Below are 22,703 nucleotides of genomic sequence, written 5' to 3'. Positions count from 1 at the left end.
GCCGGTGGGGTGTTGGCACGCCGCCGTGTCGGATGGGCCGGGGTGCGAAGGGGAAGGGGTGATCCCGAACAGCTTTCCCCCCCACACACCGCCCAGCACCCACGCGCGCACAGCCTCCCCCTACGCGTATACTGCCATCCCCTGCGTGTGCCCCGGTGCCCGCGAGCCCAGCCAGCCGCGAGAGACGCCCGAGCTCGGGACCCGGCGGCGGCGGCGGCCGGGCGGAGCCTGGTGCCTCCACGTGGGGCTGCCGAGAGCGCCAGCCCGGAGTCTTGGGTGGCGCCCAGAGGCCGAGGGGCCGCTCGCCGGAGCCGCTGCCGTCAGCCCGGCTCTCACCCGGGGGTTAAAAAAAAAAAAAAAGTGGGGGGGTGGGGGGGGGGAGGGCGAGCGGGAGGAGGAGGAGGAGGAGGAGGAGGAGACGCAGCCTCGGGGAGGCGAGCGGGGCTGCGCGCGCGAGCCGAGCGCCCCAGCCCGGCGCCGGCCGAGCTCTCCGCCCGCCTCCTCCCCCTTCCTCCCCGCGCCGGGCCCGGCCTCCTCCTCCTCCTCCTCCTCCTCCTCCTCCTCCCGCCGATCGCGGGCTGGGATGACTGAGGCATTTCAGGCGCGGGGCTGCGCCCGAGCGAGCCGAGCTCCGGGGCTGCGCCGAGCGCTCGAGAAAGCCACCTAGAGGCGACTCCGGGGCGCGCGCGGCGGCGGCGGCGGCGGCAGCGGCGCTTTCCCCCCCCACCCCTTCCACCCCCCCACACTCCCCCACCCCCCCCACCTCCCAGTGGCGTCCCCGCCCTCCCTGGGAGCATGTTGACATATTCACGGGACGGGCTCGTAGTACGGAGCTGCGCAGCGACGTGACCGTTTCCGACACCTTCTTTTTATAACTCGGCTCTATTCCCCCCCCCACCCCCAGCACTCGACCTGTGAAAACCACGCCTATGCAGCCACACAATTGGTCCGAAAGCGTCAAAGAGCCAATCAAGAGGCCTCCGGCTCCCGCAGCCCTCCGCACGGCCCGGCCGCCCGGAGCCGCCCAGCAGACGCCCGGGGAATTCTAGAGGCGCGCGGGGTGGCGAGCACAGCTCCGCTCGCGCTCCGCCGCTCCCGCCCGCGCCCGCTCGCCCGCGCCCGCGCCCGCTCGCGCGCCTGCTCGCCCGCTCGCCCGCCCGCTCGCCCGCTCGCTCCTCTGCATTCTCTTCCCCCCCCCACCCCCTTCTCTTCCCCCCCCTCCCTACCCCCCGGGCCCCCCACCCCCCGCCCCCCCGCCACCGATTCCTCCCTCGCCCTACGCGCCTGGACGCAGATTTAGGAAGCGAATTCGCTCACGTTTGCGGACAAGGAAGAGAGAGAGGCGCGAGCGGAGAGCGCCGGCCGATCCGGATTGAAACCCAGACCCAGTCCGGACGCGCGGCGCGGAGGAAGGAGGAGCGGGCGGACGGAAGCCGCGGTGCACTCCAAGTTTTGATAGCGCTCGGAGGAGAGGGCTGCCGTCCGATTGTTTTTGTGCCTTTTTTTTTTCTCCCCCTTAAAGAAGAGAGACTTTTTTTTTTCCCTCCCACCCCTCCCTCCTCCTCCTCCTCCTCCTCCACCTCCTCCTCCTCCTCCTCCTACCCCCCCCCACCTCGGCTTCCCGGCGGCTCCCCCGTTCCCCAGCCGAGTGGAGCGCAGACTGCAGACGCGGGCCGCAGAGCCACCAAAATAAGGGGGCGTTGGGGGCGGGAAAAGAGAAGAAAAGGTAAAAAAAAAAAAAAGAAAAGAAAAGGAGGCGTCCTAGGAGAACCGTTCGCCTTGGCAACAAAGAAGGAGAGAGATTTCCCCCCTCGAGCGCGCGGGGCTGCTGCGGTGCCAATTTCCAGCTCACCGGGCCCGGGGCTGCAGCGCGGGCGGAGACCCCGCAGCCCTCTCGCCTCGGAAAGCGACTTCCAGGAGCGGCTTTTTAAAACAAAACAAAACAAAAAAATCGCCAGGAGCCGGGACCGTCCCTCCCCCTGCAGCGACGATGTCTCTGATTTTCTCGCCTCGCTCTCTTTAAAAGCACCGTGCCCGTCCCCCCAAGACACTTCTTGCTCCCACCCTCCCTCCCTCGGGGGTGCTCCCGTGCTGACTTATTTAAATTTTTTTCCTTTTTCTTGAAAAAAAAATGTGCGGCTGCTAAAAAAAAAAAAAGAGGAAGGAAGGAAAGACAGAAAGACAAGAGAAGGAAAAATAAACACCAAAGCAAAAACAAAAGCAAACCAAGCGAACGGCAGCTGCGGACTTGTCCCCGGCTGGAGCCCCGCGCCCCGCCGGCGGTGCATGAGCCTCTCCATGAGAGATCCGGTTATTCCTGGGACAAGCATGGCCTACCACCCGTTCCTACCTCACCGGGCCCCGGACTTTGCCATGAGCGCGGTGCTCGGCCACCAGCCTCCCTTCTTCCCCGCGCTCGCCCTGCCGCCCAACGGCGCCGCGGCGCTGTCGCTGCCGGGGGCCTTGGCCAAGCCCATCATGGATCAGTTGGTGGGCGCCGCGGAGAGCGGGATGCCCTTCTCCTCGCTGGGGCCCCAAGCGCATCTGCGGCCTCTCAAGACCATGGAGCCCGAGGAGGAGGTGGAAGATGACCCCAAAGTGCACCTGGAGGCCAAGGAACTTTGGGACCAGTTTCACAAACGGGGAACAGAGATGGTGATCACCAAGTCGGGAAGGTAAGCCGGCACAGGGGTCCTGTCCCTTACCACCCCCCCTCTACCTCCAGCGACTGGACTTTCTCTCTCCGGCACCCTCTCCTTGCATTCCCTCTCTTTCCAGAACTCTGGGTTTGGCAGTCATTTGGGCCGGCAGGAAAAGTTTCATTCCCTGGGAGCCGGGTAAAAGCAACTCTCCGGCCGTGCCCGGATGGCAGGAAATTTCGGCTCACCTGGGTGTCAGCCGCCACGGTGGTGCTCCCTTACTTCTTCCTATGCGATCCCTGCAAACTAGGATTTTTTTTTTCTGGGTGTTAGCGGTGGAGACACAGAGGGTTATTTTTTGTTTTATTTTTATTTTTTGCTGGAAAGAAAGGAGGCCCCTGGCGCAGGAAGTTTGAAACCTTTCTGGACCATCTTTCTTTCTTTGCTGATGTTGCATGTTTTTGTCTGTTTCACTTTCTTCTGCCGGAGGGAAATCTAAAGATGGGGGGGGGCCTGACCCGGTGCCCCTTGCCCCCTCTCTGTCCTTCAGTGGGGCCTCTGGGTCTGCTGTGTGTGTAGGAGTGTGGGGAGGGGGGGGTTGCCCCAGCCTGCCTGCTGGACTCAGAGAAATCCTAGGGCATTGAGGTGTGTTTGCCCGCTGCATTCACGTGTCCGGGATCCAGGGGTGAGCCCAATAGGCAATTTTGGATCAGGAAGATTATGTTTGCAGATCCAAGGAGCCCCGTGGGACACACGCAGCTCTGGGGAAAGTGTGACTATTAGCAAACCTATTTTACATAACTTTCTGAGGTTCTTGCCTAGCTGAAACCTGTTTGTCATTGAAAGTCACTCGTTTGTTGTTTTTTTTTTTGGGGGGGGCGCGTGCAGGGTGGTATTCAACACTATCGAGGTCTGAATGTTGAAAGAATAAAAAATTAGAGCACCTTCCTCTCCTCTGTACGCCTTGAAACTGCATCCTTCGCAGCTAGAGGAGGCTGAAGTTGAGCATAAAATCCCCCAAGCCAGGAGAAGGTTGCAAGTCAAGCTGCCCAGGATCTTTTTTGAAGTTAAAAATGCTAGCAGGTCACCAATCCTGGAACAGGCACAGCAATCTGTGGCCTGATCTTGCATCTGGGGCTGACCTGAGTGGCTACAGGGCCACTGTTTCTCAGCATGCAAAGTAAATCTGGTCCTCAGGCCCGGGAGAGTTCACCCCAATCTACAGTATTCGTTTGGGGTGCTCCTGAACGTCCAGTTTCATTTCGCCAGCGGCGGGTTGGTTCTTCCGCACCCCGGGCGGACAGCCTGGTGCAGCCTGATGTTTATTTCCTAGATAAGTTTCACATTTTAATCTGGAAGGAATGGAAAATCCTAGCCTGGTCTGACCGCACTTAAAAAAAAAAAAAAGAAAGAAAAGAAAAATCCTACCCCAAACTGGTGGATAGTAGAGAGGGGAGAAAAAAAAAAAAGACATAAGAATTTCGAAAAAGGGTGTTCTATAAAGTGAAACAAGAGGGAAATCTTTTCAGAGCGATGGTGGAGAAATTGGTGGCAATGTTGTTTTGAATTTGGACACGTTTGGAGCTGGGAGATTGATCAGTTCTCAACTAACGCTTGAAGGGAAACACAATCTCGCCCGCTTGCCCTGCCCCAAAGCACGGGAAGCTCCATCAATCCAGGTGGAAACTTGAAACATTGTGTTTAAATATTGGTGAACCGAGAGTCAAACCCAAGATTCTGAGTGATTTTCTTTCTTTTCCCCGTCTCTTCTCTCCTGTTGTAGGCGAATGTTTCCGCCGTTTAAAGTAAGGTGTTCTGGGCTTGATAAAAAAGCCAAGTATATTCTGTTGATGGACATTATAGCTGCCGATGACTGTCGATATAAATTTCACAATTCTCGGTGGATGGTGGCGGGTAAGGCTGATCCCGAAATGCCAAAGAGAATGTATATTCACCCCGACAGCCCGGCTACTGGGGAACAGTGGATGTCTAAAGTTGTCACTTTCCACAAACTGAAACTCACCAACAACATTTCGGACAAACATGGATTTGTAAGTTTCACTGCTCCTTCTAGTCAAACCTTCCAGCGGGGCTAACAAAGGCTATTGCTCCCCTGGTCCACCTAAAATCCCACTTTCTACTTCCATTTCTCCCTTGCTCTCTGTGGCCAAGTGTAGCAAACTTATTTAACCCGCCACTGAGCCGGGGAGAGAGAAGAGAGGATTCTCTCTGGATTCTGGAAGGCCTGGCTTTCTGAAAGAAACGGGGGGCAAGGAACCCTACCGGCACCAAAATTCTTTGGCAATTCCAGGTCCTCGGCAAATGCCTCCGCTGACCGGGAGGTTCCAACCTAAATCGTTCAGCTCTAGACTCAACTTGAAAGTTACGGGTTCTGTTTTAAGTCAGAGGGCTTCTCTTTTGAGATCGGTTTCTTTCTGGGGGGAGAGTTAAAGGGAACCTGGACTCCCTTCTGGGTACTTGGAGGTTTAAAGACATTTTTAGAAAGGTTTGCTTTTCCCCCCCCCAAGAGGAATGGGGCTGAGGGGACAAGTCTATTTTAAACACAAGGCTTCGATCTTTGGTGTTTTTTTTTTTTTAAAAAAAAAAAAACCTCTGTAAGTGTGTGCGCGCCTCTGCGTGCGTGTTTGTGTTGGGGTTGTATACATGGAGTCAGTGGCAGTGTAGAGAAACTTTCAGAGAACTTGGAGTGCTTGTAAAAGTCACGCCAAAGACCTTTCGCCCCTGCCCCTCCCCCTCCCAACATTTCAACGAAATAAACAGCGATAAGAGAGAAATAAGCTGCAAGACGAGGCCCAGGGAGCCGCGGATGGGTCCGGAACGCCTCTCCGAGGGCAAGAATTGCATTTGAAGCCCTTGATTTGATTAAGGCATAAATATTCCTCTCTAGAGTTCAGCCTTTCAAGGCTTTAAGTGGATTGGGCTCGTCAATTAGTGGGCGCTTAAAGGACTGAATCATTTTGTAAATTAAAATGCATGTTTTTCTCTATCTTTTAAGACTTTGGCCTTCCCAAGCGATCACGCAACGTGGCAGGGGAATTATAGTTTTGGTACTCAGGTAGGCTAGGGTCCAGATCCGAATAACCCTTTTAGATGGGGCGGGGCGGGGGGGGGCACCCTTTGGAAATTAAGGAGCCGTTTGGATTCTCCAGCAGATTACATCTATGGAGTAGAATGTCCCCCAAAGCGGTGCTGAGGAGGTGGGCCGGGTCCACGCCTGGTACATTTTGTGGGGTCGGCCCAGTAGGGCTCGGAAGATCCCCTTTGTCCCAAGCCAGCCTGGGTTTTTGATGTGTCTCTTTTTCTCCCACCCCTGCAGACGATCTTGAACTCGATGCACAAATACCAGCCCCGTTTCCACATTGTCAGAGCCAATGACATCTTGAAACTCCCTTATAGCACATTTCGGACCTACTTGTTCCCGGAAACAGAGTTCATCGCTGTGACCGCCTACCAGAACGACAAGGTACGCGGGGCGCTTCCCTTCCCCTCAGCACCCTGCTTTTCCCTGCCCCAGGTTTGGGTGCAGAGGAGAAATTGGGGGGAGCAGGAATGGAGGGAAGTAGGCTTCAGAGCTGCCCCCTCTCTCGGATCCAACCCTCTGGGGCGCTGGGGGGTCAGGGGTGGGAGGTCCTGTTGGCTGACCTTGCTAGGAGACAGGGCGGGGAGGGGATGTGGGGTTGAGGGGGGCGGGGGAAGAAGCCGAAAATTTGGCTCGAGCTAAGGGACCCCATACTGAGGGAGAAAAATGCCCATTGAGTTTTGCCTTGGTGGCAGCCTGGATGCCTCCGGCTTCTGCCAACTCCTTCCTCGGGTCCCCTTTGAGGAAGGCAAATCAGGACACTGAGATCCCAAGGAAGCAGCTCAAAATTGAAGGCAAAAGCCATTTGGGATTCTGGGAGGAGAATCCCGGAGAAGAGCTTTTCTCCCCCCTGGCCGGGGCCGTAAGAGCCAGAAATCTCAAATAGCTGGTCTGGTTTTTATTACCTTTTATGCTGCTGTGTTTTTTATGGTGTGTGTGTGTGTGTGTGTGTGTGTGTGTGAGAGAGAGAGAGAGAGAGAGAGAGAGAGAGAGAACCCACCCTCGGCTCAAGGCTGTGTTCATCAAGTGGTCTGAGGCGCTGGGGAGAAGGGACCCACTCCATTGGAAGTTTGGCTGCTTCTGCTGTTGTTTCTCCCCTCCCGTGGGGCGTGGGGCGGAGGCTGGGGATTGGGGCACCCCCCCGAGTGGAAACACGAGCAACACATGGACCGTAAAGGCAGGATGGCCTGAAGGTTACGAGCTTGTTGCTAGCGTCCGACCACTCCGTTCACTGCCACACTGTCCCCACCCCCACCTCATCAGCTTAGCTGCATGCAGCGAGTAAGGAGGGCTGGGGGAGGAGGGGGGAGCCATCCAGGCCCCCCAGATCTTCCACTTCTGATTCCCGGACCTCAGAGGGCCTGTCCAGCTGACCATTCAACACCTTGCCTTCAGAATTCACTAACACTGTGGGTGGTTCCTCGTGAAGGGGTTGGGGGGGGCGGCCGGTCTATCTAGTATCTCTTGATCTGGGGGAAAGGTGATCAGACCACCTGTCCCTGCAAGTCCCTAACTCAGGAATTGATGGAAAGAACCAGAATCCATCCCAAGGGCCCTTTCACCAGCTTCTGGGAACTCGGTACCTTGCATTCCTCACCCCCAAGGGAAGGGATCTGCAGGATTACATACTGGGGCATTTTTCTGAGCTTGCCAGCTCCCTTTCAGCCACCCCCCCCCCTTCCCCCAGTCCTGTGGCTCTGAGTTGTTAACATAATAATAACAAAAATGTCACCTTTGGGGGATCAGACAAAGAGGCCTTTCCTACCTCAAGGGCCCTGGCGGCAGAAATACTCATGAAAATGAATGTTCCAAATGGTCACTCAGACCCTTTTTAATCTGTAATTGTCAATATTGGAATTCCTCAAACACCTCCCCCCCCTTTTTTTTTTTCCTCCCCAGCTAGGGGGGAAAAAAATATCAAACCCACTCAGCACAAGGTAGTGGAACCCCATAAATCATTTTATTAGATTCACAGAAAAGGTTGGCGCATAGGCTGCGTCTGTATGTTCGGGGGCAGGAAATATGCCATTACGTATTTTATGATTAATTGCGCTTTATAAAAAAGAAATCAAAATGAGAGCATAATGTTACACGCTACAGCGTACACCTGAAACTAATATAAAGTTGTCTGTCAATTATACTTCAATAACAATAATAATAATAATAATAACAACACCAAGACTACATAATAAAACAGCAAGTTGTTCTTTTGGATAACTTTGACTTGCTTTCCAATCCTGGGCCCAAACTGTTGGCTGGGCACCGAAGCAAGACCTCTTCCAAGTTGATTAGCTTGGCCTGACTTGCAGGGGGTCGTAGGGGGATTACGGGTGGATCTGGAGTTGGTTTCTCCTCCAAACGTGTGTGGGGGGGGATTAACCCAAAGGTGCCTGGTTCGCATTCACATTTCCAAGAGACTGAGAGACTGTTGAGTGGAGAGGAACACCCCTCCAGCACCCTAGACCGTTGAGGTCAACTGTTTTTTCCTTCTGTGTGTCTTCTCTAGATAACTCAGTTAAAAATAGACAACAACCCGTTTGCAAAAGGTTTCCGGGACACTGGAAACGGCAGGAGAGAGAAAAGGTGAGCTGGAGCATTTATTTATTTCCCATGAAACCCCCTTTCCAGCCCCTGCTCCCCGCTCTGATGGGGGTCAGCAGCAGGCACTGGAGTCCTTGGGGTTCTTCTGTGTTTTTCTCCTCCTACTTGTTTGCCCAAGGTGCAGCCTGTCCTGTCTCCCCGCCACCCCCCTACCCCCTACCCCCCCCCCCCCACTGCTCCCTGAAGACTGTCTTTAGAAGAAAAAGTTTCTGGAGAAGTCAGATTGGCCTCAGACGCCTATGAATTCCTAATTAACACGGGTTCATCCTGGGCAGGCCCCGGGAAGAGGTTGAAGCCATTCACAAAAAAAAAAAAAAAAGCTCTGGAATTTTCGCAATCTTGTCTTGCAAATGCCATCACGTGAAGCTGCAGGGGCCCCTGAGAAATCTCTGCCCCCCCCCCACACACACACTTCATGGGTACCGGGATCATTTTGCATTACAGCAGACAGCTGTGGAGAAAAGTCCCCCTCCCCTCCCCCATCTACTTTCAAAGAATTTCTAAAATCCAGAAAATGACACTCACCCCTCGAATTTTTTACCTATCCCCTTGGGGGAGGGATGGGCATTTGAAAAAAGAGGGGGGGGGGCGGATTTCTAACATCTAAGTGGATTTTTTCTTTTTTTTTTACTCCAATTAATGTGTTGGTGAACCGATTACTGCGAAGTGCACCATGAAATAGGCACTTCCTTGCAATCATAGCAACCGGCCCGAGTGAGAAGCTGTTAGTGTTCAAGGCCTTGGGGTCCCCACCCTGCTCCCCTCCCTCCAGCCAGCCGGCTGTTCAGCTGTCCCCGGCCTGCTCTGGGCCTCTCCTAAGGCCCACTTCCCAGCCCAAACAGTCACTTTGGGATGGGTGTGTGCTGGGGGGAGGGAGGGAGGGAGGGGGGACTGGGGGAGGGGGCTGCCCTGGGACCCAGGGAGGGACAGGAGGGTCCCTTGGGCAACGCTGAGGTCTGTGCAGCCATCCTGCAGCGGGTCCCTCCTTCTGCCACCTCAGAATCAGGTGGCAGCCTGGGCTGCAGTGAGGCGCAGGGGGCCCAGCCAGGGCTAACATATTTTGGGGGGGGGGGCTTGTGTCCCATGGCAGGAAGCAGCTGACCCTGCAGTCCATGCGTGTGTTTGAGGACAGACACAAGAAGGAGAACGGCACCTCGGATGAGTCTTCGAGCGAGCAGGCCTCCTTCGGCTGCTTCGCCCACTCCTCGTCTCCTGCCGTGTCCACTGTGGGCACGTCCAACCTCAAAGGTGAGTCTCACCCCTCAAGGTCTCTGCGTGCCTGGCCACCTTGGAGCAGGAGCTGCTGCAGGGCGGGGTGTGAGTGTGTGAGTGTGTGTGTGTAGGGAGGGTGGCGGGGACTTGCCTTCCTACACATCTGGGCCTTCTAGAAGCACAGAGTATCCCCGGAGTGTCACCCATCTTGGTGGCATTGTACCCAGAACCCTAACGCAGATGAGATGGGGGGGGGGGGTGTTTATTTCTTCTTGGTGATTTGGGTGGGGAGGCAGTTTAGATTAGAAAAGGGTCTGGAACTTTCCCTCCTCCCAGCAATTCTCCAGAAAAGAAGACCACTACTGACTTTTCACCACCTTGAAACTTGAGGTTCACTGATATTAGTCTGGGGCAGGCTGGGGTGTCCTCTGCCCTCCTGGGCCAGGGAAGGGGGGTTCCGAGAGAAACACTCCCCCAGCCCCAGACTAAGCTCCTGACACTTCCCCCATGTCCCCAGTGTCTCCTGCAACTGTCAACTTTTATCATTTTTAAAAAAAGGGAAATAGAATGAAAGTTCTTTGTCTTTAGTGCAGTAGAGCTTTATTTAATTTATTTTTTTGCATTTTGGGGTCACACCCAGCGATGCACAGGGGTTACTCCTGGCTCTGCACTCAGGAATGACTCCTGGCAGTGCTCAGGGCACCCTATGGGATGCTGGGAATCGAACCCGGGTTGGCCGTGTGCAAGGCAAACGCCCTACCCGCTGTGCTTGTGCTCCAGCCCCACAGTGGAGCTTTAAAGAGAATCCAGCGCCCTCTTTCTCTGCTCTTCTCCTTTATTTTCTTTCCCTTCTGATATTTAGAGGGGGCAGTGACAGCAGAGAATGAGGGGTTCTCGTCTGCCTTTACCCCTGGTGGAGTAACTTCTGGGGTGTATGGACTGTGTGCTGGTAGGCTTGCTCCTTTGGGGTGGAGTGGGGGTCACTCTCCGAAGGAATCCCTTTGAAAGACTTCTCCAGGCCCTGCGGTGGGGGGGGGCTGTCCCCCTTCGGAACAAAAATGCTAGCAGTCAGGGCAAATATGCATGCCCCTAGTCTAGGGTCCATTTTCCTTTTTGACAGTGGGGGGACAGGTTGCGGTGTGGGCAAGTCCCAAAAAGTTTGTGGGGGAATCACAAGTCCATCTCCAACGATTTCTGATGCTTCCCTGCAGGGGGGCCTGGGGGAGAGAGGAGGGGGCTCTATTCTGCAGATGAAACCCTGGAGGCTCCCACCCACCCCTTCCCCGGGAGAGGGAGCCGGCTTCCATGTGTGCATGTGTGTGTGTGTGTTTGCGCGCGCGCGCGTGCGCGCGCTCGGGTCGGACCCCCCCTCACGCCTCGGCGCCTCTCCGTGTCGCCCCCTCCCCGCGCTAGATCTGTGTGCCAGCGAGGGCGAGAGCGACCCCGAGGCCGACAGCAAGGAGGAGCCGGGCCCCGAGGCGTGCGACGCGGCCAAGATCTCCACCACCACGTCGGAGGAGCCGGGCCGCGACAAGGGCAGCCCCGTGCGCAAGGCGCACCTCTTCGCGGGCGCCGAGGTTGGCGGCCGCGCCCGGGACGCCGCGGGGCGGCTGGACAAGGCGTCGCCCGACTCGCGCCACAGCCCGGCCACCATCTCGTCCAGCATCTCGTCCAGCACCCGCGGCCTGGGCGCCGACGAGCGCCGCAGCCCGGCCGCGCCGGCCAAGGCCGAGGAGCCGCGCGCGCTGCCCGCCAAGGAGATCTTCGCGCCGCTGTCAGCGCCCACGGACGCGGCCGCCGCGCACCTGGGCCAGAGCGCGCTGCCCGGCCTGGGCTTCGCCCCCGGCCTGGCCGGCCAGCAGTTCTTCAACGGCCACCCGCTCTTCCTGCACCCCGGCCAGTTCGCCATGGGGGGCGCCTTCTCCAGCATGGCCGCGGGCATGGGCCCCCTGCTGGCCACCGTGTCCGGCGCGTCCACCGGCGGCGTCTCGGGCCTGGATTCCTCGGCCATGGCCTCGGGGGCGTCCGCGGCCACCCTGCCCTTCCACCTCCAGCAGCACGTCCTGGCCTCGCAGGTATGGGAAGGAGCCCCCGCCTCCAGGAAGGCCAGATCGGGGACATGGGGGTGTGGGGAAAGTGGGGGTGGGGGGGGTCTCACATCCCCTCCTCCCCAACCGAGGGCAGTTTCTCAGCAGAGCAATTAGATAGTCATAAAGCCCAGAGGGCAGCCAGCGCGCCTGCTTGTCCACCCCCAGGACAGAGGCCAGGGTTGGATTCAAGGTCACACAGCGGCTGCGTGAAGAATTCCACCCCCCCCCAGGGCTGACCCTGAGCGGTTGCGCTTGGGTTGGTGTGATCTGGTTTAGGGCTGCAACCCCCCACCCGTGATGCTCAGGACTTAACACCTGGGGCTGCCCTTGGGGGTCACTCCTGGGGTGCAGGGGGGGGTGGGGGTGCTCCAGAGACCTTGTGAGGTAGCAGGGATTGAGCCCAGGGCCCAGGGCCCTGCCCATGGCTCTGGGACACCCTGGCTTTCAGCCCCTGAGCTCAGCTGTCTCTTAAATGTCTGTAGAGCACCATTCCCGGAGTCTCCCCACTGGCTGGGGAGGAGCTCCCGTTACCAGGGGAGGGGGGTTAAGTCTTGATTCTTCCAACACCCCCCTCCACCCCTCATTTTAAAGCTTTGCTCTTGCCTCCAGCCCTTCCCTTCCAAGGGTTAACGGCTGGTGCAGACAGTGAGGGGGTCCGAGGGGGATGGGCGCAGGCCCTTGGCTTGGGGAGGGGCTTAGACAGCTTTGCGGGGGGGGGGGGGGGGGCGGCGAAGCTTCAGCCCCCCTGGAAACACCTGGCAGGGAAGGAAGGAGTGGCCCAGCTCCTTCCCCAGGTTCCCCTTGTGGCACCTGCCCCAGCCGAGGGGGGTGGGAGCCAGGGGTGGGGGGGCAGGAGAGACATGCCAGGTTCCCCCAGCACCTCCTGCGGGCACCCCTTCGAGGGTGGGCCGGTGAGAGGTGGACCAGGAGGCCAACTTGAATGATCCCCGAAAATGGGATCTGGGGAGATGGGGAGCCCGGCCACTTCCTGTGTCCCGCAGGGGTTGCTCAGTTTCCCCCCAGGACCCCAGCTTTCCGACTTAGGTGACGCCTCCCGCTAGCCAGCGAGACCCCCTTCCACTCGCCCCCCTCGACGACCCCCCCCAGCCCTTTCCTTTCTTTCCTTTCTTTCCTTAAGGAGCCGCCTGGAGTTCTCTTTAATTTTTGCATTTACAAAACTTCTAGGCTTCCCAAGGGAGGGGGGCGCAGGCCGAGGGCCCCCCCCAGCCAGTCTCTTCCCCGCAGACAGGTGCCAGCGCTGGCCTGACCTCCAGGCCTTTCACCCGCCCCGGTCCTGGTTCCTGCAGGCATTGGCGCCCCTAATAACCGCGAAGCCCCTAATAATAAGGCTCCCAAGACTCCTAGATAGGGGGAGGGCAAGCCAGGGGCACCCACATCTAAGAGGTCTCAGCATCTCCCCCCCCCATACTGAACCTCAGCCTGCGAGTCCCCAGCGGGGGTGGGGTGGGGGAGGGGGCGCCCGGCCGGCCCGGCCCGGCCCTGCCCGGCTCGGGGCCCACCCACATCTCTCCTCCTCCTCCCTCCCACAGGGCCTGGCCATGTCGCCCTTCGGAAGCCTGTTCCCGTACCCCTACACCTACATGGCCGCGGCCGCCGCCGCCTCGTCCGCCGCCGCGTCCAGCCCGGTGCACCGGCACCCGTTCCTCAACCTGAACAGCATGCGCCCGCGGCTGCGGTACAGCCCCTACTCCCTCCCGCTGCCCGTGCCCGACGGCGGCGGCCTGCTGACCATGGCGGCCGCCGCGGGCCCCCTGGACGCCAAGGCCGCCGCCGCCGCCGCCCTGGCCGCCAGCCCGGCCGCGGTGGCCGTGGAGTCGGGCTCGGACCTCAACAGCCGCGCCTCCGCGCTGTCGTCCGGCTCCGCCGTGTCCTTGTCGCCCAAGCTCGGCCCCGACAAGGAGGCGGCCACGAGCGAGCTGCAGAGCATCCAGAGGTTGGTCAGCGGCCTGGAGGCCAAGCCCGACCGCGCCCGCAGCGCGACCCCGTAGGGCCCCGCCTGGCCTGGGGACACGGCTCTCCATTCCAGCCCAGTCTGCAGTGCACTTTGTCACCTCCCCACCAGCGGCCGGCCGCCCCCTTCTGTGTGGCTCCTGTCTGGGGGGGGGGGGGGAAGGAGGGGGCAGGGGCGCCGGATGGGGGCTGCGACCCCAGCGAGAGACCAGGAGCTAGAAACGGGCCAATGTCTTGGCAGGTTCTGGACCCGGGATCTGACCCTGTGTTCGTGTGACACTGAGCTTTGGGGGTCCGGGGGGTAAATTAGTGGGGGGGGGTTCAGGCATTTCTTGGTGGGGGAGGGGAGATTCCCCCTCAGTCCAGGCCACCGGCCACCTCCAAGGAGGAAAGTATAGCCAGCCAGGGCCACCCAGAGGGCAGGGGTGAGCGGCCCCCCTACCCGCCACCACCCCGCCTTAGCACAGATTTCTAGATAAATATCTTATTTTCCCCCCCATCACTGTGTCATGTGGGAAGAACTAATAGAATCAAAAGGAAGAAAAAAAAATACCGGGACGAGTGAACACATTTAACAAAAGTGTGTGGGTTGGAGATTCAAAACTTGAGTGCCAGCCGCCTCTGTGGACTTAAGAAAAGTGACGGGGAGGTAGGGGTGGTGTGGGGGGGGGTGCAGGGGGGGCCTGGGGTCCCCCGTTTTAAGTCTCTATTAAGGACAATCTGTGTCTTTTTTTTTTTTTTTTTTTGCTATTTCTTGTGATGTTTTCGGAGCCCCTGTGGGTCTCTTGCATCTTGCATGTTCCACGGTCGGTCGTGTTTTGTGGTTTTTCTTTTTGAATGCTTGCTGAATACAGAGAGGAAAGGGACCTTCCCTTCCCCACCCAGCCCCAAGTCGGGGTGGGGAGGGTGACAAAGGCAAGGAGTGGTGGGCAGGGGGAGAAACACACACATGAATTTATTTTATCTGAGCTGTAGCGTACACCACCCCCCTGCCCCCCCACCCGTGCCCCGGACGGGGGGCGTTTCTCTTTCCTGTATATGCAATAACAAGGTTTAAAAAAAATAATAAAGAAGTGAGACTATTAGACAAAGTATTTATGTAATTATTTGATAACGCTTGTAAATAGGTGGAATATGAATGCTCGGAAATGGAACTTTAATTTATTGACATTGTACATAGCTGTATGTAAATAGGATTGCCGCGTCGGTGGGGTGGGGGGGCTTTTGTGGTTTACTTCAAGGTCACCCAACCCCCTCCCCATCGCTTTTAAAACTAGAAAAACACACTTTCTGCACCCACACAGCACATCGGCAAAAGAAGGAAAGCAGGAAAGAAAACGCACGCACACATTAAAAAAAACAAAGTTTTTCTTTTTCTCTTATTAATATCCAAGAGTTGGAAAGTGCCCCGTTGCTTGTCTTCTCCTGAACCCACGGCCCCTCTGATTCCTGAAGCAACCCCCCACCCAGAGTGGTTCTAAGAGGCTTTGAAGGTCGGAGGGGGTTCGCTTAATCATTGAGGCTGTGGATTGACTTTCGAATTTCTCTTTTGTATTTGCTAGTCTCTGATTTCTGCAGAACGAAGTGGGGTTTACTACTGTCTTCTTCGATGTTGATGGTGTTTGGAATTGGTGCCTATTAGAGATTGACAGTTCAAAAGTCAGGTGCTAAGAGATGTTTAAGACAAAAAAAAAAGTATGAAGGTATATTTTGTGTTATCATTGTTGAGTTCTTTGGCTTCCTGTATCCCTCCCGCCCCTTGAAAACGTCGTTGAAATTTCAATAAATTTTTATTGAAATGTCTCTGGGCCTCGTGTGAAATGCTTTCTGTAGCAAACCGGGAGAGTGGCTGTTTCCTCTTTGCCTTTAAATAATTAAGACCGCCCCCACGCAACCCAAATAGATGTCACTCAAGTTACCAAGCTAAAAACAAAAGTCCCAGCTCTGGCGTAGGGAACGGCTCCAATCTGAAATGACTTTTCCTTTAAATGAGGGGGCAGCGCGCGAGGGAGAGGAAGGGAGGCTGATTAGAATGGGATAGAATCGCAATTTCAGATACTTAAGTTTTAATGAAAAAAGAATGCCCGGCTCCCTCTGCTTTTTTTTTTTTGTTGTTGTTTCCCCCCCACACCCAACCAAAAATAAATCTCGGGACTGCCAAGCGTTTTCTCCTGAGCCTCATTCTCCCTTCGCCGTGACCTGGAAGATTCAAATCAAAAAATATCTCCTGGTCCAAGGTAGCATGTACAGAACCAGGCCTGAGCTGGGCCAGGCAGCGCCCCGGGCTGGGCCGGGAAGACACAGGGAAGGTTCCCCGCGCGGTGCCCCCCCCCACGCCCTGGGGGCCAGGCTGGCCCAGGGTGCCTGTGCCGGAGACTGGGGTCCGCTCTGGGGAGGAAAGGGGGCTGGGGGGGCTCACAATGGACCCCCCTCTCCCCACCCTAGGGCCCACCTCTAGTCCCCCTCCTACAATTGGTCTCCAGGCTTTTGACGCCCCATTTATCTCTGAACCATTCAATAAAAAATGGTGAGGCCCGGGCTGCCCCCCTCCCTGCCACACCTCAGAAGTGTGTGTGTGTGTGTGTGTGTGTGTGTGTGTGTGTGTGTGTGTGTGTGTGTGTGTGCATGCTGCAGGCGCCCTCTCACTGGGGGGCTGAGACCTGAGGACTCCGCCTGACGCCTGCCTCCACCCCCACACTGGAGCCCGCCAGCCGGGCCCCAGGGTCCCTGTCACCTTCTGTCCCCATGAGTGCTGGAAAGGGGAGCACGTGGAGAGTGCCCGGACCCCCACCCCCCCACCCCCCCACCCCCGCCTCTTAGCCCGGGAAGAAAGAGATCAGGGGCTCCTGGGGGCCCCTGCACCCACCTCCCCCATCTCAGCCAGCTCCCGGCCTCACTGCGGGGTGGGTTCGAGGCATTTGCACCCCTAAAGGAGGGAGTTCGGTGCTGGCTGGAGGTTCCCCCCTCTTCCCGGGAGAGGAATCCCCCTGCCCTGGGGACCCCTACCCCCCCACCCCCGCCGCATCTCGGTCGGGCCCCCCCTCAAGGTTTTTGCTTTATTCTATTCTATTTTTATTTTATTTTTTAATCTGCGTATCTTATTTGTCCATAGGGACGTTAATGAGTAACCGGGTGCGCTGCCGGCGGCCGCTCGCAATCTCGCTCCCTCTCCTGGCTATTACTCACCTGGCGCCGGCCTTTATGGTGGCGGCGGCGCCTGCGTCTGTCTGTCTGTCCCGGGCCTCCAGTGCCACCTATCTGCCGAGGCTGGCCGCTGGGACGGGGCACTTGACCTTTGCCCCCCCAGCCCCGCGCCCCCGCCCAGCCCCCACCCCGCCCCCCAGCCTGGGAAGAAGCCGCGGCCCCGCTTTCCTGAATATCACTTTCACCCCCGTGGGGCCCTCCGATGAGGAAAACAGCCCCGCGGACCCCCGGTTCCCACGGAAGTTGGAGAATCGGGGGTCGGGGGTGGGCGGGGAGGGGGGGCTGTCTCTCCTCGTTCTCCCCCTTTAAAAGAACCGACAGCGATTTGGGGGTCTCTGCTGGGTGGGTGCCAAGAGGAAGCACCGCGTCCCCCCCCTCCAACCCCCACCTCTCCGCGCCCTCCGCCCGCACGCGCACCCGAGGCACGACCCGAATCGCGCCCCGGGTCCGAGCTTTCCTCGCGGACATCTGGGGGGGCGGGGGTGGGGACAAAAGACGCGGGTCCTGGAGGACCCCCCGGGGAGCGGGCGGCCCGCAGCCGGCCTGGCCCCAGCCCCCGCCCGTCGGGAAAGCCGGTTCGCAGCCGGGCAGCGCCCCGGCGTCGGGGCCGGGCGCAGGGGGCGGGGAGGTCGCCTTGGGCTGAGCTTTGAGCCGCGGGGAGAGGCGTCGGGTGCCTGCTGACCTCGCGGCGCTAATTGCCCGGGCCGAAGGGCGCGCTCTGGCCGCGGCAGGGTCACGACCCCGCGCTCCCTGCCCCCGCGCGCCCACCCCCCACTTCCCGGGGGTCCCCGGCAGCCCCCTCGGGAGCGCGTTTGGGACGGATCGCGGAGCCCCCCTCGGCCAGCGTGTGCGCCGCCCTGGACCCCCATCTTAACTTTTTTCTATTTTTGCTGGGTTTTTTTTTCTTTTTTCTTTTTTTTTTCCCATTTTTTGCGCCGGGGCCCGGCCCTGCCACAAAAATTCCATCTCGGCAGCGAAGCCGCGTCCCGACCTTTCCTCGGAGTCGGCAGAGCGGCGGGCGCCGACGCGCTTTGCCTCCGCCCGCTTTCGGCCCCGCAGCGCTCCGGGTCTGACCTCGCGGGGATGAGCGCCCGCTGGGGAGGGGGGTCGTGACGCCGCACCTCGGCCTGGGCTCCGGCCGGCGATCGGCCTCCGGGGACCCCCCCTCCTCCTCTCCTGCACGCCCCCCCCCCTCCCCCAGGCGGCGCGGCTGGAGCTGCAGGTGCGAGGCGGTGCCGCGGGGCTGGACGTGCGCCGCCAGCGCTCGGCCGCGGCCGTCTCCTCCAATTTGGATCGCGGGGTTTCCTGCGCCGGAGCGCGCCGGATGGGGATGCGTTTGGTTGCTTGACAATCAAGATGCGTGTAATCAACATGTATATGTTACAGATGTCTCCGTTCAAAGTTCACCCGACGGCTGTAATCAAACTCGCCGCCTCGCGGGGCACGTGCGCGCGCCGTGCTGCGCACCCCACCGTTGGGAGCGTCTTCAGCCTCGCCCCTGGCTTTCACCCCTGACTCACAGAGTGTGTGTGTGTGGGGGGGGGGGGAAACTGAGTCTGGAACCCTCCGGCTGCTTCCCCACGAACCTCCTCCCTTCCCTCCCCTACACACACCCCCGTAGTGCTCCACTTTTCTCTCCTTTCCATGGAGGGGCGCGCCCCGCTGTGCGCGTCCCGGGTGGAGAGAAGTGTAGGGGCCGGTCAGACTGCAGGTCGAAGGCCCTGGCGCAGACTAATAAAAAGAGGGGCCCCCGAAATCGGGGAAGGCGCGGGGAGAGGAGGGAGGCAGGTTAGAAACGCCTGGGGTTGCACTGACCGGCAGCGCCCATGACCGGCGCGCGTTAGGGCTGGCGGGAGAAATTCTCAGCGCCTCTGCGGGGTGCCACGGTCGGTCTCCAGGGAGCTGGGAGCCGCACTTGAGTGTCTGGCTTCCCTCCATCGCCTTGTTTTCCCAGCTTCCCCCAGTCTCCTAGTACTGGCTGGGCCCTAACTGCCCAGTGGGCACCGGAACTCCCGAGGCTGCTCCCCCCAACTCCCCCCTACACACACACACTCTAACCCCAGGACGCCGGTACCCCCAGCTCCCAGCACAGAGCTCATTGTCCCGGCTTGCTGCCTCTCACCTCCAGGCCCCGGCTGGGAGCCGTTTCCGAGCTCATGGGGAGAAGAGGAGCGAGTCCCGGCACCCATGGGGCACAAGAAGTGTCTGACAGCTAGAGGACATCACAGGGGTGCTAAGAAGGGGGCGTGAGCTGTGGGGCGAGCCCCGGGCCCCTGTGCGGGAGAACAGGAAGAGTTTCTCTCCTCCACCGAGACCCAAGGCCCCTTCTGTCCTGGCGGAGAAGGCGGCACTGCTGTGCACCCTGGGGCGGGCAGTGACCAGGCAGTCCCGGGTGTGTGTGGGGTGGGATGGGGAGGGGGGGAGGGAAAGCATGGGGCTTTCCTGCGGGGATGCCCTGGAGTCTAATTTGGGGCCCAGTGTTGCACCCCAAAGGACAGGGCAGGTGCCCCAGAATCAGGCCAGCACCCCCTGACCCAGGCGGGCCGGGACAGCTCAGCCCTGGGTGTCCGGAGAGCCCAGAACAAGCTCTTTGTACCCACCTTTGCCCCAGTCCCCAGCGCACACAGTCACACTCGCACACACACACACACACACACACACACACACACACACACACTCCAGCTTTGTTTCTCTCTTCCTCCCTCTCTGGGCAGCAGAGCTGCCTCCACCATCACCCCCACCGGACTCCCCCGTCCTCACGGGCTGGCCGGAGTTGCCAGCAGGGCGCCCCTCGAGGCCCCTCCACACCCCGCCCCTCCACTGCTGTCCCCCTCCTGCGGGTCGGGTCGGCAGCACGGGGATGACACGGAGGCTCCTCCAGGGCGAGCTGCCACCCCAGAGTCACCTGAACTGGCAGGAAGCACACAAGCACACACACACACACATGCACACAAGTACACACACGTGCACACATGCACATGCAAGCACACACATAGACACACATGCATGTGCACTCACACATATGCATACACTCGTGTATTTTGTGCTTTCGCCCACAGGCCAGCCCCGAGTCTCCTGACTCTCAGCTGCTCGAACTGCATGAGGCTGACGACGTCTGGGGCGGAGGGGCTGAGGGGGGGAGGAGGGGAGGGGGGAAGGGGGAGGGGGCTGGGGGAGGTCCAGGGGTGTCCTGGGGATTCTGTCACCTGAGACCCTTCTGGAATTAGAATCCAAAAATGGCTCCGAGTTCCAAAGGCCTTGGGGTGCCTGAGGTGAGTGACCGATACCGAGGGTCAGTCTAGTTCCTCCCCCCCCCCCCCGCCCCAAGCAACACACAGTTCCCACCATCTCCACGACAGTGTCCTTTTGCCGTCACTTGAATCCATGAGCCCTCACCAGCTTGTGTACTGGATGTTGAACCCGAATTCGCTTGCATGCCGGGAAGAAATCCAGCACGCCTAAATGACCCAAATCGACAAGATTTCTTTTTTGTAATTTTGGGGGGTCAAACCCACGGTGCTCAGGGCTCCAGAAGCACATGGGGTGCCCGGGATTAAACCTGGCTCAGCCACGTGCAACAGCGGCATCCCACTCAGGGCGTCTGTAGACCTGGGGGAAGGGGCTTCCCCGGGATCCGCGTCTTCCAGCGGGGTGGAAAGAGAGTCCTGTCTTTCCCTCTGCGGCCTTCACCGTCCAAACCCAAACTCCACCCCCCAATCTCTGCCCTCTCCTCATTCCCCCCGAAAATTCTCCAGGTCACCGTGCTAAGACTGGGCTGATGGGACTAGATTTGGTGATCGCCAGTGCCCAGCTCTGGAAGTAGAGGACACAGTGCTTTCCTCTTTTTTATTATTTTTTTATGATAAACAGGCTGATTCTGCAGCATTTTTCTGGTTCTGGGTTTTTTAATTCACAAAAAATATATATTTGACATTATTTCTCCCAATTTCTTAATAGATCCTGGTCTCCAAATTGGAGCAAAGCCTCGAGAGGGCTCCACACGGAAGCGGAGCCGCAGTCAGTGAACCTTAAGGTTCACGGGGGCTGGGGGGGCGGGCGGGGAACCAAATTCTAGCGACCAGCGCGCCCGGCTCAGGGAAGGTTCCAAACAGAAGCCGCCCAGCACCGCCCGCCTGCCAGTTTCGCCTTGGCCGTTCCTTTGCCGCCATCTGCTGGTGAGATGGAGAAAGTGCAGGGGGGTTTTCCAAACCTCCAAGGGGCCTTTCGCACAAGTTATTCATTCATCCACGCGGGGGGAGCAGGTACCCCTTAAAGTTGGGCCCAGGGGGAGTCTAGGGAAAGAGCCTGGAATTTGGGGGCAAGACCTGTGCCGCTGGAATTCTGACTTGGACATCTACGCGCCTGCTATCTTTCGGTCAGATGGGCTGACTTTTCTGGGTCTCCCTCAACAAAAATAAAATTTATTTATTTATGCCTTTTTTTGGGGAGTCACACCCGGCAATGCTCAGGGGTTAGTCCTGGCTCTGCACCCAGGAATCACTCCTGGCGGTGCTCAGGGGATATAAGAGATGCCGGGAATCGAACCCTGGTTGGCTGCTATAAGGCCAACGCTCTCCCTGCTGGACTATCATTCTGGCCCACACTCGTAGTTTATTTATTTATTTTTTTTTTTTGGGGGTCACACCTGGCGGTGCACAGGGGTTACTCCTGGCTCTGCACTCAGGAATCACTCCCTGGCGGTGCTCAGGGGACCATATGGGATGCTGGGAATCGAACCTGGGTCGGCCGCGTGCAAGGCAAACGCCCTACCCGCTGTGCTATCGCTCCAGCCCCCACACTCGTAGTTTAAAATGACAGCTGGTGGGGCCAGAGGGATAGTCCAGTGGGGAGGGTGTTGGCCTTGCACATGGCCGACCCGGGTTCAATTCTTGGCATCCTGGGCACCATGGCGAGAAACTCCTGAGTGCAGAGCCAGGAGTAACGCCCGAGCATTGCTGAGTGTAACCCAAAAAGCCAAAAAATGATTATCACGATCACGAAATCCCATTAATCATCGATTTCTCGAGTGGGCTCAGTAACCTCTCCATTTGTCCTTTCCCTGAGATCTTAGAAGTCTCTTTCCACTCCGCCCTCCCAATGATGTCACACTGGGGGCTCTTTCAGGGTCAGGGGAATGGGATCCAGCTTGTTACTGGATTTAGCATATGAATACACCATGGGAAGCTTGCAAGGCTGTCCCATGTGGGCAGGAAACTCTCAGAAGCTTGCCAGTTTCTCCCAGAGGGAGAAGTAGGCTACAAGATATCTCGTGGCCGCTTTGGCCATGCTTCTGGGAGCTCGCTTTTAAGTCTCTGGATGTTGGCCGTTGATGGGATTACACACGCCTGGGCTCCTCTGCCGGTACCTTCATGCATGAGGCCTGTCCGAACGTATGAACGTCCGAAAAAATGATTATAGTAAAAATAAAATGAAATGATAGCGGGAAGGTGCTTGCCTTGCATGCGGCCGACCCAGGTTCTATCCCCGGCACCCCATAGGATTTCCTGAGCACCACCAAGAGTAATTCCTGGGTGCAGAGCCAGCGGTAACCCCTGGGCATTGCCGGGTGTGACTCAAAAGTCAGAGGGGAGGGAGAGGTTCATGACCCAGCAGGCAGAGGAGCTAATCACCCCTGAGCATGCCGGCTCCAGAGGGTCTCTTGGAATGAGATGATGAAATCCCAACTAGAGGAGACTTTGTTTAGGGAGCCTGTCTTTGCCGTTGAATGTTCCAGAATAATATTGCATCTTGGGGCTGGAGTGATAGCACAGCGGGGAGGGCGTTTGCCTTGCACGCGGTCGACCTGGGTTAGATTCCCAGCATCCCATAGGGTCCCCTGAGCACCGCCAGGGGTAATTCCTGAGGGCAGAGCCAGGAGAGATCCCT

The 22,703-nt window shown here is 58.4% G+C and overlaps 1 protein-coding gene across 2 annotated transcripts; it reads left to right on the top strand.

The window, feature by feature from the left end:
- The first annotated feature begins 1,327 nt into the window (after positions 1 to 1,327).
- On the top strand, positions 1,328 to 13,734 carry TBX3 (T-box transcription factor 3). 2 transcript variants are annotated; one of them, XM_055147010.1, is made up of 8 exons: positions 1,328 to 2,675; positions 4,423 to 4,690; positions 5,656 to 5,715; positions 5,977 to 6,123; positions 8,246 to 8,322; positions 9,431 to 9,588; positions 10,966 to 11,627; positions 13,193 to 13,734. In XM_055147010.1, exons 1-8 carry the CDS (start codon positions 2,287 to 2,289, stop codon positions 13,649 to 13,651), a joined length of 2,220 nt encoding a protein of 739 aa, XP_055002985.1. In that variant the 5' UTR covers positions 1,328 to 2,286; the 3' UTR covers positions 13,652 to 13,734. The 2 variants fall into 2 exon arrangements, with proteins under 2 accessions (XP_055002985.1, XP_055002986.1); XM_055147011.1 differs by lacking the exon at positions 5,656 to 5,715.
- Positions 13,735 to 22,703: the final 8,969 nt, after the last annotated feature.

This window comes from Sorex araneus, chromosome 9 (genome assembly GCF_027595985.1).
Source record: "Sorex araneus isolate mSorAra2 chromosome 9, mSorAra2.pri, whole genome shotgun sequence".
Lineage (NCBI taxonomy): Eukaryota > Metazoa > Chordata > Mammalia > Eulipotyphla > Soricidae > Sorex > Sorex araneus.
The sequence above is the reverse complement of the archived record's forward strand: the minus strand, read 5'-3'. Positions and strand labels throughout refer to the sequence as shown.

What these genes read in the sequence shown, in the direction of transcription:
- TBX3 (XM_055147010.1), top strand. Translation starts at nt 2,287, where the DNA reads ATGAGCCTCTCCATGAGAGATCCGGTTATTCCTGGGACAAGCATGGCC. An exon ending in GTGATCACCAAGTCGGGAAG is followed by an intron (nt 2,676 to 4,422) that starts GTAAGCCGGCAC and finishes CTCCTGTTGTAG; the next exon opens with GCGAATGTTTCCGCCGTTTA. An exon ending in AGCACGTCCTGGCCTCGCAG is followed by an intron (nt 11,628 to 13,192) that starts GTATGGGAAGGA and finishes TCCCTCCCACAG; the next exon opens with GGCCTGGCCATGTCGCCCTT.